This window comes from Lutra lutra, chromosome 2 (genome assembly GCF_902655055.1).
Source record: "Lutra lutra chromosome 2, mLutLut1.2, whole genome shotgun sequence".
NCBI classification, from domain to species: Eukaryota; Metazoa; Chordata; class Mammalia; order Carnivora; family Mustelidae; genus Lutra; species Lutra lutra.
In genome coordinates, this window is record NC_062279.1 from 199,875,283 (window position 1) to 199,889,434 (window position 14,152).

The 14,152-nt window shown below is 38.6% G+C and overlaps 1 protein-coding gene across 4 annotated transcripts in view; it reads left to right on the forward strand.

Moving 5' to 3' along the window:
• The window catches only part of SLC4A4 (solute carrier family 4 member 4), a 355,406-nt gene that overhangs the window by 224,275 nt on the left and 116,979 nt on the right, over nucleotides 1-14,152 (forward strand). For all 4 annotated transcript variants that reach the window (XM_047719486.1, XM_047719487.1, XM_047719484.1 and 1 more), the window contains exon 8: nucleotides 12,316-12,473. In XM_047719486.1, coding sequence (XP_047575442.1) covers nucleotides 12,316-12,473 — 158 coding nt within the window. The remainder of the gene's footprint in view (nucleotides 1-12,315; nucleotides 12,474-14,152) is intronic.

A 14,152-nucleotide genomic window follows, 5' to 3' on the forward strand; every position in this document is an offset into this window, starting at 1 on the left:
TAAGAGGTTTATTTTATCTTATTTTATTTTTTTATATATTAAATATTTTTATTTATTTGTCAGAGAGAGAGAGAGAGACTGCACAAGCAGGGGGAGCAACAGACAGAGGGAGAATCAGGCTCTCTGCTGAGCAAGGAGCCCGATGCAGGACTTGATCCTGGGATCATGATTTGAGCTGAAGTCAGCCGCTTAACTGACTGAGCCATCCAAGAGTCCCTGTGTAAGAGGTTTAGAGATTTCAGAGCCCTATCTTCTAAATTTTGGGTAGCAAAATATATTCATCAGAAATTTAAGGATTTCACAGTGTAGTGAAGTGAGCAGAGCATTAAAAGTTAGAATTCATGTCCTGGCTTGGCCATTTAGCTGCATGAATTTCATGAAGTCCCTTCACCTTCTTGAAATTCAGCTTCTTTTACCTGGAAAATGGTTTAATAATATATTTCTTATAAGCCTGCTATAAGAATTCAAGTAAGCTAGTAATTGTGAAAGTATTTCAAAGACTGTAAATAGCTATAAGCATATTGACAGTATGATTTTTTAATGATGTAAGACATAAGCTTATGTGACTAGAGATTTTGACAAGTTGATTTTAAACTAGGTCAGTACTTGAAATTTCATCCTATTTAGGAAATCAGAACTAATGGATTGTACTTAATGTTATATTTAGTTTAATAGCCATTTGTGAATGTGCTGCTTTGCAGAATCATTTGCATTAATGGTGGTAAGATGTCTATATTTGGAAGGAAACATTGGAAAATCAAATTTTCACCCTCAGGGGATTGTTTTCATTTTGTATTTTTAAAAATGGAATAAACGAAAGGAGAAGAGTGGTCAAAAAGTAAAAACATGTAGCCACAGAGCCTTTTGGCACCTTGTCTGAGTTAATGACTTTGCACTCTTTCATATTTATTTTATATACTCTGGAAATCTCAGATCATGTCATAAATGTTCACTACTAATAACATTATAAGTGATTGCCTAGATTTTGGATTCTGTAGGTGGTCAAGCAATAGCACCTATTTATTTATTTAGTCTGTCTATCTATTTATTATTAGGCCTCTTAGACTCTTAGGCAGTGGTTATTAAATTTAATCTTTGGAAATATTCTTCTAAATCACAGCTTGAAGATAACCTAAAGGGCAATCAGAGCTTCCATGGGTGGCTCAGTGGGTTAAGCCGCTGCCTTCGGCTCAGGTCATGATCCCAGGTCCTGGGTTCGAGCCCCACATCGGGCTTTCTGCTCAGCAGGGAGCCTGCTTCCTCCTCTCTCTCTGCCTGCCTCTCTGCCTACTTGTGATTTCTCTCTGTCAAATAAATAAATAAAATCTTAAAAAAAAAAAAAGAAATTATTCCATTAGTTCTGTTTGTTTACCAAAGAAGTCCCACAAATTAACTTAAGGGATGAGTAAAGGATATCTTCATGTAACAGAAACATTTTAAGATGCTTTTTTCTTCTAAAAATTTTTTTTTATTTTTTATTGACATATAATGTATTATTAGCCCCAGGGGTACAGGTCTGTGAATTGCCAGGTTTATACACTTCACAGCACTCACTATAGAAAATGCTTTTTTCTTATGTGGTCTTGAAATCAAAAGCAATACCTGTTTACACTTATGAAACAGTGATTCTTATTGTTTTCCTCCTTCAGCCATTTCCCAGTTAGGCAACCACACAACAAGAAAGAAGGGAGATTTAGGAATAGAGTGCTGGGATATGTTGAAGAGATGGTGTTTGTCTAGGCTATTCAGAAACACCAAATCCTTGTCCTCTGTCCAACATTCTCTTTAGAAGATCATCAAGGGAAGTGTGCACACAGGAAAACAAAGGCCATGAATCCTTTTATTACTGGCTGAACCTTTGGCTGCAAACCCCAAAGTACAACCCTGGTGAACTAGGCAGAGCCTTCTGCCTCATCTTGGTAGCTGTGAAGAGCATAGAAACAAAATAAGCTCCTTGAATTTGGAGCACAAGAGTAGGCCTGCATTTACACTGGGAACCCCCAACTATAAAGAAAGGAAGAATAGAGCTTTTGGTGAGAATAGTTGTTTTCCCCATACCTGGGGAGAAAGCTGGCATAGGCTAATTGACTTAGAATTTGACTATTTTGGATCAGCTCTCTTCTTTGTATGTGGATCAAGAGGGCTGCTGGAAAGTAGTGAGGAGGATAGGAGATAGGGACAGTCAAGTAACCATAGAAGACAGCTCTAGGCACTGCACTGGTTTCCAGCCATTACTCCAGGATTCCCAGAGTTTGAGTACTCCAAGCAATACACATAGTTCTTGGTAGGTCAAACATATTTCAAAAGTTATCCCAGAGATTCATTTTCACAAGGTGAGTAGCCTTGTGATGGTTTGTTTCTTCATGCTAACACTGTTGGAAGCTAATTTTAACCTGGGGACAGTATACTTGATTAGGTTATATTATATTAATGTTGAATAGTGGGCAATTAATGGTTTATATACTATTGGAAAATAAAGGTGGGCATATATCACTTCAGACATAACACAGTCAGGGGAATATTCCTGATAAGCAAGATAGGAAGAGTGAAGAGAGTAGGGAGATTTACTTTCCATGTTGGAAAAACCAAAAAGAATGGAGAAGGAGTGAGTCGCACATTTTCTTTATATCTTGCTAGGTATTTTACCTCTTATCTCTTCCAACCTTTAAAAAAGCCTTTATGAATTAGGGCTGTGGAATATGGTATAAGTTTTTCACTGTTCTTGAATTCCTTAAAGGATTTTCTGTCAAGGGAGAACTATATGTAAGCCAGATTTGCAATGAAATCATAGTTTATTTATTAAGAAACTCATTGTAGTGGGGCGCCTGGGTGGCTCAGTGGGTTAAGCCTCTGCCTTCGGCTCAGGTCATGGTCTCAGGGTCCTGGGATCGAGCCCCACATCGGGCTCTCTGCTCAGCAGAGAGCCTGCTTCCCTTCCTCTCTCTCTCTGCCTGCCTCTCTGCCCACTTGTGATCTCTGTCTGTCAAATAACTAAATAAAAATCTTTAAAAAATAAAATAAAAATAAAAAAAAGAAACTCATTGTAGTATACATATTTTATTACAGTAGAATATATGTATATGATTTACATATACAGACATTTATAAGTCATTACTTGATGATTTTTCAAATGTGCACATATGTATAATTGTTACTCAGATTATGCAATAAAACATGACCAGCATAGTATATTTGCCTGCTTTGTCATGATTTCTTTTCTTATTTTTATTATTTTCTTCTTTATACCTTCTTTGGGTTTCATTTTTTATTCTCACTTCTTGAGATATATATTCATATCATCAAACTTTGGCTTTTCTTCTTTTGTAATATTTGCATTTAAGGACATGAATTTTACCCAATCTACATGTGTAACTATATCCTATAAATTTTAATATGTCATATTTTTATATTATGAGTAATATTGACTTTAATAAGTTAATAATGTATCCTTTAATCTTCAAGAAATCTACTTTGCTTTAAAAATGATTTTGCTGAAATTCTCTATATTGTAATCAATATTTTAAAATATTACTGTTGTTTCAAAATGTGTCTGGTAATTACAATATGTAGCTCTCCTATGTTTCTAATTTCTGGTTTTTCTTTTGGTCCCAGTCATTTGATTTTATCTGCTAGTATGCCTAGTAATTCTGATTGACTGTCAGATATAATATGTACATAGTAGAGATAATTTGATACTCAGGATGATACTTTTGCTTTTGGCTGGCATTTAGGTGAAGGACAGTTCACCCTAATATTCAGTCTGGAATTGAGCTGATTGGAAGCTGGGTTTCAGTCTCTATGTGCATTGGTCTATTACTAGTTTGCTCTTAAGCCTTGGATCTTGTCCTTTAGAGGTCCCAGCTGAATGCCTGGCATGCTTGTCTGTTACTTTGAAACTGCTGAAGGCTCTGCTCAATTTCTGGAGCTCTGCAGCTACCTAGAAATCATAAGATGCCTTTAGAAGAAAATCAGAGCTGAAGTTAGCCTCACCTTTATGCAGTTTCCTTTTTCAGGGATATTGGTTTCTCAAGTTTTTAATGTCACAATAACTTTCTGATGCCTTTAAGCAGATTATAAAAATTCTGCAGTTTTTCTTGCTGGAAGGGTTGGTGTGATGCAAGCTAGTTTACCATAGCTGAAAGTGTTTCTCTTAGAAACATTTTTTTTTAGGTTGGACATTTTTAGTTCACTAAATACACAGCTCCAGGCCTACAACCACCCACACAGACTCTAAATCCTGGGATTCATAGACTTAAGAGACATGTGTTATGATAGAGAAATATAGTTGAGCCTATGAAACAGGTTCTGAGTCTCCTTACCTAACCAGCCACAGGGATAAAGATGTCAGGTCTCTCTCTCTCTCTCTCTCTCTCGCTATCTTTTTAAATACATTCACTTGTCTTTCTGTAAGAGAAAACACTTGCTTCTTGTCTTCAAGGCACTGTAACCTTCCCAGTAGAAAAAAGTACCAATGAATTTGTCAAACTCTACTCCATCAAATTGGCCATGTTCCCCGCCAAGGTGTAGAGAAAGGGAGGGGACAGAAGCAGAATCATCTCACTCTTGTGAGTGAAAGAGCACTTTTTTCCTACCCTACCAGTTAATATTGTTTGCATATAGTAAACGAATAAATTTATACTCAAGTAGCATAAATAATTTACTAAGATGCTGTTTGACCTAGGAGTTCTCTCATACTTTTGAGTTCCTTGAATCCTAAAGGTTCCATAGCATGGATTTATTCTCCAAAGCCATTATCTGAGGCACCACTCAAGAGTCAGCCTCAATGAGATTAAAATATAGGGTGACCATATCATTTTTTTTTTTTTAGCATGAGACATTTTTGAGAATGAAAGAAGGCAATAGCAATTATATCAGGAAATGGGGTAAACTGGGACTTTCATGAAGAAACTGATAGGTATGGTGACCCTACTTTACCACAAAAGATTTCTTTGCAGTGGAAGGATATAGTTCCAGAGTGATCTATAGTGAGCTTAGCAGATGAGTTTGTTTGGGAAGGAATAAGAGCTATCAATTTTCAGAAAGAGTGGAGGAGAGAAATCAGCAGGAAGAAGAAAAGATAAGCTAAGAGGAAGAAAAGAAGATAGGAAGGTACACCCATAAGAAAGCCAGGAATAAGCTCTTTACCCAGGAAAGCAGGTGGATGTTAGCATGTGGACATGAGTCATTAAGCAGGGTGAACTGAGAATAAATACAGGTTGGAAGATTAAACTTATTGAGAAAAAAAGAGAATGCATAGAATGTGGTAGCAGTAGGTGTAAGCTTTGTAAAAATAATGAAAAAGTATCCTCAAGTTTATATGATTTTAAAAACATCACTTGTAGTAAGAACATCAAACAGCCCATAGGATCCATTCTAATAAATCAGATTCAAATGACAAACCATGAGTATTCCTGGTTAAAAGTGACACTTCATAGCTGATGCACTCATTTTAACATATGCTAATTAATGGCAGACGAAAGAGGTAGGGTTTAAATGACTAAGTGATTGGGAATAGTATGGTAGTCTGGGCCTACTTATCAGGTGATGCTGTTGGTCAGAGGGTGATAGTAAGGAGGATAGGAGAACACAGTGTTAATCAAATGATCATCCCAGTCAGTTTATGGTTGGTTGGCCACTACTTAGTAATGGGTCCCATATAGAAAACCTAAAAATTACCTTCACAGAAGAGGGTAGGAGAATCTAGGACCTGATTAGAGTATAGAAGATTGACTTTTCAATTAGCTATATATGATGCATATCACTTGTGCCAGTAACTTTGACGTTATCTCACAGAGCTATCATCCCAAGTAACCCATCTCTTTCATAATCAGTCCACCTGTTCTGCTTTGTCCAATCATAATCTCTAGTTTCTTGGCATGCTAATACTGTGATCCCTGAGTCTTAGAACACCACTCAGAAAGTAAGGAAGTACAAGAAATTATAAAAATGAACATGTGTGGCAGAGGACAAGCCATACTTCTGAGTATTTATAGCAAGATTTTACTCTGGAAGAAAGAATACAAACTAGTATAAAAGGAATCTGAAATGCACACATCTGGCTGGATTCACAGAGTTGGTGGTGTTCCAGTTGTAGCTCCACATATCAGCCATTTGAAATCGATTTCGTTGAGATCAAGTTTGGTTAAAGGAATTCGTATTCACTGTGTGTGTTCTCATGGTTGACCTCGCATAAAATCCAGGCTGTGTATCCCTTGGAGAAGCAACTAGTGATATATAGGAAAGGAATGCCAAACTTTATCTTTGGAATTCAATCCAGATGAGTTTATTGGGTGATTTTCAACCTGATTTGAAAGCCCTGGATTCTGTTCTTGCTTTCATTATTTGCTCTTGTTCTTTTAGTTTCTGGTTATTCTTTACCTTTTTGTTTAATGTTTATGACTTTTTCTTAGAGCAGGGTCTGTCTGTTCTCTGCAGTGCCCACTACCAGGGTTTAAACATTATAGGCATTCATAAAGTTTGAAGCGAATTAAATGGAATTTAGAATGGATTTAAATGGGAAGTGAGAAAATTTGTCCAAAATAGCATTTTAAAATGTTTTCAGGGGCACCTGGGTGGCTCAGTGGGTTTAAGCCTCTGCCTTCAGCTCAGGTCATGATCCCAGGGTCCTGGGATCGAGTCCCGCATTGGGCTCTCTGCTCAGCAGGGAGCCTGCTTCCCCTACCCCTGCCCCCTCTCTGTCTCTCTGCCTACTTGTGATCTCTCTCTCTGTCAAACAAATAAATAGAATCTTTAAAAAAAATGTTTTCATATCATAATATGCCTTATATATCTCCAAGTAGGAGATAAAGCATTCCTAGGCTTATAGGCATATTCAAGGCTCTGAGAATATTTGGAGTATAGAAACATTTAATCTTATTTAACTTATATTCCTCAAATATATTTGACAAATACATTTTTTTTCAAAGGGTCTGGACTCTTCAGTAGTCAGAAATCACTTCAAATTAATTTAAACCCAACATGGAATTTTCTGGCTTATGTAATAAGTAAGAATTCTTGATGATCACAGAATGGAGAAGTTGCAGGACCTCAGGGCCTGGGACTTAGGACTCAGAAATCTCTCTTTTCATCTGTTTTTCTCTCTTGCTTTTGTCTACTTCCTTTCGGGTGTTGACCTCATTGTCTCCTAGGGTAGACAGTTTGTGACAGGCCCTTTCAACATGGAGGGGGACAACCTCAAGTGAAAGGAAAAATGTTGATCTTTATACAAGTAAAATACTAATTAACCAAAAGGGTTTGGTTCCTGCCTGAGTCACATATCCATCCTTTGGATCAATCACTGTTATTAGGGGAGGAATGTACTAAGATTGGCAATATTCAGGCCTTTTGTCCATTTAGATGGCCTTGTCAGTGTGGTTATGTCTAGAACCTTTAAGAGAGGAGTTTGGACAGCTTATTGGGAAGAGCAGAAATAATAACCACCATTCATTCGGTCAACAGATATTTATTCAGCCTTTCTCTTCAGGCACTCTTTAAGGCATTAAAGGTACAACACTGAACAAAATAAATAGGTATTTCTCCCTTCATGGAACTTACTTTCTAGTGGGGTGGCAAGTAGTAAAGATAATAGCTAAAACATGGCATGTTTGTGATAAGTATAAAGAAGGAAAAAATAAAGTAGGGAAAAGGAGTGAAAAGAATCTGTGGGGAGAAGGAAGTTGATATTTTAACTAATGTGGCCAGGGGGAGACTCACTGATGAAAAGGTGACTTTTAAATAAAGATCCAAAGGAAGTCAAGGAGGAAGCCATGCTTCCTCCAAGACATTACATTCCAGAAGCAACAGCAGGTGTAAAGGCCCTGAGGTTAGAGTGTACCTGGCATGTTTGAGGGAGGACATGGAGTCTGGAGTGGTGGGCATGGAGAAGACTGGAGGAGAGCAGGAGGAAATAAGGTCAGATTGCAGATAAGAAGTCAGATGATGCTGAGGTTGTGACTTGTCCTGACAGCATTGCCTTCCCTCTTATTGAACTGGCTTTGAGAAGCAGAATGGCAGGATCTGAGTCCTGCTTTGACTGCTCTGGCTACTTTGGTGAATAGACTGGAGGCAAGAGCAGAAGCAGATAACCCAGCCAGGAAGCCAGTGCCATTATCCTGGAGAGAGAGATGATTGTAGTGGATGATAGTGGACGAGGGTAGAGGCAGTGGAGGTGGTGAGAACTAATCAGATTCTGGATTTGCTGGTAGAATGGGCATGGTGTGTGAGAGGAAGGTAAGTGTCTAAGATGACAGTAAGGTCTTGGCCTTAGCAATGAAAGAATGGTTGCCATTAGCCAGGTGAGGAAGACTGCAGGAAGAGCCAGTTTGAAGAGACTGTTGGTGGGCTCAGTTTTTGGATAAGTGAAGTTTGAAATGCTTATTAGACATCCAGGTGGAGATGTTCTAGGTCTGGAGTTCAGGGAGGAGGTCCTGGCTGAAGATATAAATATGTGAGTCATCAGCATATAGAAGGTGTTTAAAGGCATGAGGTTTGATGAACTCACCCAGGGAATGTGTGTAGATAGGAAAGAGCCACTCAGGGGCTGAGTTCTGAGGTACCTCAGATACCATACATGTTTATTTTAGAAAAGCTGTTAGTTTCTCTGAGAACACTAGCATTTCACAAACACAGTTTGAGATCTTCTGATCTAAAGGAACATGTCTTTAGAACTACATCTCTTTAGAGCATGTAGAATATAGTTTACTTCCTTTGGCCTTAAAAATATACTCCTATTTTTCCAATATGGGGATGATAATCTCAGTAAATGTAGCATAGTACTCTAAGACATTTTGTAGAGGAATATAATCGACTGTGGGCTGTTCTGTATTGTGAATCAGGTAGTTAATTAGTGACAGATCTAGACAGGTTGTAGAGTGAGACTTGGGAAGCTAACGTTCCTGGGCATTTGATGGATTTTGGTCTGATTTTTAGTGCTATAGAGCTCATTCTTTCCATTCATAATATTTATTACAGCTGAGTTATGTGCAGTGTAGGTGCCCAGTACAATGGGGGGGATAAATTATTCTCACCCTCAGGAAATTTGGGGAAAAGATTTAAACTTTCAAAAGTATGATTCAGAAGTGGGTGCTTCCAGAGTTCCCAAGAAAGTGGGGTTGAGATAGTTAAATGGCTTATGCTTAGATGTTTAGAGGAGGTAAAAGGATGTTTAGAAAAGGTAGAAATGTGGAAAGGAAAGTTTTATAATGAATGTGGGAGTCTACATAAACTGAATAAGATTATCAGATTACCTGCCTAATTAGACAGAGCAAAGAGTGTGCTGGAGAGATGGGAAATAAAATCAGATTATTATGCAGCTGTTGGTAGTGGGAACTCTCTGGAAAGAACCCAAGGAAGATTATTCTAGGAATGATATTTTGTTAGGCGTTTGTGCCACTTAGCCATACCCTGTACTCTACTCTGTGTTTTAGAAAACAATTCGTTACTGCAACTTCCTTAGGTGATAATAACAGTTTTGGCAATTTGATGTTTTTAGACCCTTCCCATGGCTGCTGCTCTTTCACTATTTATAGACTCAAATAGTTTTTTTTTTAAATATTAACATTTCTTGGAGGACTAATGGTATAAACTTTGGAAAATTCCCTTACTTCTTAGAAGTAGTCGTGTTCCTAACATCTACATATCTTGCCTTTGCTTTTTCTTTGTGTTTATTTGGTTCCACTAAATTATTAGCCCTGATGTCCTTGCTTTTTTTTGCCTCACAGCTTGCTTCTTATATGTACTACCAAATTTTAAAAATTCTGTAAAAATGCTAATGAGGGTGATGGAGTTTTAGGGATTACTTCTCATGTCACTTATTTTCTCCAGTTAAAAACTCTGCAAATGGGGGTGCCTGGGTGGCTCAGTAGGTAGAGCATTTAAGTCTTGATCTCAGGGTCGTAAGTTCAAGCCCCACATTGGGTGTAGAGCTTACCAAAACAGAACAAAACAAAAAACAACAACAAAAAACAAAAACAAGAGAGAGAGAGAGAAAGGAAAAACCCCCGAAGATGTGGTCTATATACACTATGGAGTATTATGCCTCCATCAGAAAGGATGAATACCCAACTTTTATAGCAACATGGATGGGACTGGAAGAGATTATGCTGAGTGAAATAAGACAAGCAGAGAGAGTCAATTATCATATGGTTTCACTGATTTGTGGAGCATAACAAATAACATGGAGGACATGGGGAGATGGAGAGGAGAAGGGAGTTGAGGGAAATTGGAAGGGGAGGTAAACCATGAGAGACTATGGACTCTGAGAAACAATCTGAGGGTTTTGAAGGGGTGGGAGGTGGGAGGTTGGGGGAGCCAGGTGGTGGGTATTAAGGAGGGCACGTATTGCATGGAGCACTGGGTGTGGTGCAAAAACAATGAATTCTGTTATGTTGAAAAGAAATTAAAAAAAAAAAAAGAAGGGTGTGATGAAGGGAAAAAAATGGAAATTGTTATTATAACCCCTATAACTTTTTTTTTTTTACTGTAACCATTTTATTACTGGGGGAGATTGGACCATGTCTGCCATTTCCCATCTCAACAGTAATTCATGGCAAAAAGTACGGAGTTCCCTGGTAACTTTTGACCTAAGGGAAGGGCCTTTATATTGATGATTAGTATATATCAGAAATCTGTGCCTTTCATATAGCCCTGCAAAGTTCTTATCTCCATCTTCCACAATTGTTGAAATGTCTTCCTTGAGCTGTGGGAGGTGTTTCCCATTCACTGAAGAGTGCTTGAACAGGCCTGTTCTAAGTGGAACTTGGGGAAGCCCAGGAAAGGGACAAATAACACCTATAAGATAAGCTTTCCAAGTGACCATAAGAAGCAACCTTTATTCCCCAAGAAAAATCTCTTTATACTTTTACCACCCTCCTCAAATTTCCACCTACCATCCCTCCCTTCCTCCTCAGCTTACTTCTCAGTTCTTGTTTCCATAGTTCAAGGTTACTTGAACTACTTCTGTGGTTGTCCCCTGTATCTCCTGCCGCAGTAATCTGTCTCATTAACATTCCAAAGTGTTAGCACACTTGCCATTTAGAAGAAATTCTCTATTTTATGTTTTCCTTTACCTACTTTCCTATTCCTTGCCTTTTCTTGGTAGCAACATTTCTCGAAATAATTCTCTCTACTGCCTGTCTCCACTTCTTCACTTCCTGTTCTTCACTGGGCACTCTGGTATCCACCGTAACTGCTCTTGTCAAGATCACCCAGCACCTCCATCTTGATGAATTCATTCATCCATTCTTAGTTCTCATCTTATTTGAACTTTCAGCAGCCTGTGACTCAGCGGATATACTTTCTTCATCGAGCCCTTTCTTCACCTGATAGCTGGTGTATCCTGGTTTTCCTCTGACCTGACTGGCTGCTCTTTGAGGGTGTCCTCTGCTGAGATCTCCTCCCATTCCTATAAAAGATAAAGTGGCCCAGCGTTTAGGTCTTATCCCTCTTCTCTGTCTACACTCACACTCAAGGTTGTGTCATCCTGTCTCATAGTCCTAAATTCTCTTTATGTGGTAATATCTTCTAAATGTACGTCTTCCAACTTCACCTTTCCACCTGGGTTTTTAGTAGGCAAGTCCCACCTAAAACTTCCCAAACTCCTTATGGTAGCCTTCAAGGCTCTTACCACCTGCCCCCCACACCTGTGCGATTTTTCGTTTGCTGCTCTTTTCTCTTCTTTGCTCCTTTAACTACCGCCGCACTCACCTCTTACTCTACCTCTCTGCCAAGCTCTTTTCTGCCTCAAGCCTTTGCACTTGCTGTTCTCTTTGCCTAGAATATTCTTTGAGCAGATCATTGCATGGCTTGTCCCCTCAATCCAGTGTAAAATGTACTTCTTCAGAGGCTTTCCTTGACTACCCTGTCTAAAATAATAGTACCTTCCAGCCTGTTTTATTTTTCCTTCTTAGCACTTATCATTACTTTAAATAATACTTTATTTCTCTTCTGGGGGAATATGACCCAAGGAAGATAGAATTCGTTGATCTATTCCTGTATTCCTAGGGGTTAGATCAATGCCTGGCTCATAGTAGACTCTCAACTTACATTTATTGAGCAAGTGAATAAATAAATAAATAGTTTTATATGTAAACATAGTTTTAGGTGTAAGCCATGTGATTATACCTTCAATATTTTTGAATCCAAAGTACAGAGTAATGTTTATTATAATAGAAGGGTTAAATGTAATAGAAAAATGGCTAGCTAGAGCCTGTTGTGTGTAGACTCATATAAAGGAATTGCCTTGGGTGATATATGGATTATCTGTTTTTGTTCCCTTCTCTGGAAATAAATTGTGTTTTCTTGGCTCTTCCCATGCAGCTGAAGAATAAGTTCATGAAAAAACTGCCACGTGATGCAGAAGCCTCCAATGTGCTTGTTGGGGAGGTTGACTTCTTGGATACTCCTTTCATTGCCTTTGTTCGGCTCCAGCAGGCAGTCATGCTGGGTGCCCTGACTGAGGTCCCTGTGCCCACAAGGTAAGCTGCTCCCTGACCTGCTGGGGTCTACTGTGTGCTTATAGAGTGGTTTTGGCTAGAGAATCAGGGATGCATCCAGAGCATGCATATTGGAAAGGTTTGATCTGAAATAATGGTTTAGCCTGTCTTTCATGCTATTAAATTACTTGGCACTTGTATAATAGTAATAATAACAATTATAATAATTATTTGGGCCATGTACTAATTTATTTATAAGGATTAGTTGGTTTAATTCTCACAGTAATATATATATATATTTTTTTTAATAATTTTTTTTTTAATAGTGAGGTTTGGTTTTTTTTTTTTTAAAGATTTTATTTATTTATTTGTCAGAGAGAGAGAGAGAGCACAGGCAGACAGAGTGTCAGAGGGAGAAGCAGGATCCTTGCAGAGCAAGGAGCCCGATGCGGGACTCGATCCCAAGACGCTGGGATCATGACCTGAGCCGAAGGCAGCCGCTTAACCAACTGAGCCACCCAGGTGTCCCGAGTGTTTTTTTTTTTTTTTAAGATTTTATTTTATTTGACAGACAGAGATCACAAGTAGGCAGAGAGGTAGGCAGAGAGAGAGGGGGAAGCAGGCTCCCCGCTGAGCAGAGAGCCCGATGTGGGGCTCGATCCCAGGACCCCGAGATCATGACCTGAGCTGAAGGCAGAGGCCTAATCCACTGAGCCACACAGGCGCCCCCAGTAATATATATATTTTTAAAGTTTATTTATTTTAAGTGATCTCTACATCCAACATGGGGCTTGAACACACAACCCTGAGATCAAGAGCCCCTCTGACTGAGCCAGCTTCTCATAATAATATTTTTAAAGTTTAAACTATAAGTATATGGATTTTACAGATGAGGAAACTGAGTCTGAGAATTTAAGTAACTTGTCCAATGTCATATAGATGGTAAATGTTTCAGAGGTCGGAGTTGCTTTGGGTTGCTCTACATTTTATCAGATAATTGGTAACATATATATACACACATACACATGTGTATATATATATATATATATATATATATATATGACTACGTGTATATATATATACGCACACATATAGAAAAATCATTAAGCTGCACACTTAAATATGCACACTTTTACTATTTTGTGTTGTATCACATCAATTCTGATTCTAAAAGGGAGCGTATTAGGATTATTATGACCACGTCCCCACCGCACCAGTCTATCCACCTTGCAGCTGAGCTCGAGAGTTCGAAGCTAGACTTACCGAGTGCCATAGGTAAACAGGAGTTAATACTTCACTTCAGCTTGTGCTAAAGAAGCATTTAAAGAGAAGTTTGTAATCTTCAAGTTGACATCATAAAATTATCACGTGAAGGGGGTGCTTTTTTGTGGGTACTGAGCAAGGACAGGTGACTTCCATCTCTTTTAGGTTTCCTCACGTGAGCAAGAAGGGTTGTGACTCCTCCTCAGTGATCTCAGATGGTCTCAGCCTCATACCCTGAGACAAGGGGCTCCGGGTTTGCTTTGAGCCAGGTTGGGAGAGAAATGAGAACCTTTCCTTGTGGCCTCCTGAGTCATAGATTACAGGCTATTTTTTTCTTTTCATACAGGTATTTTCTCCTTATTCTTCTCTTTCTTAGACACTTAAAATGGGAATAAGGATTATTCCTTATTTCTGGTCACTAGTAGGCAGTCAGTGGACAAATGGCAAAGGAAAGGAAA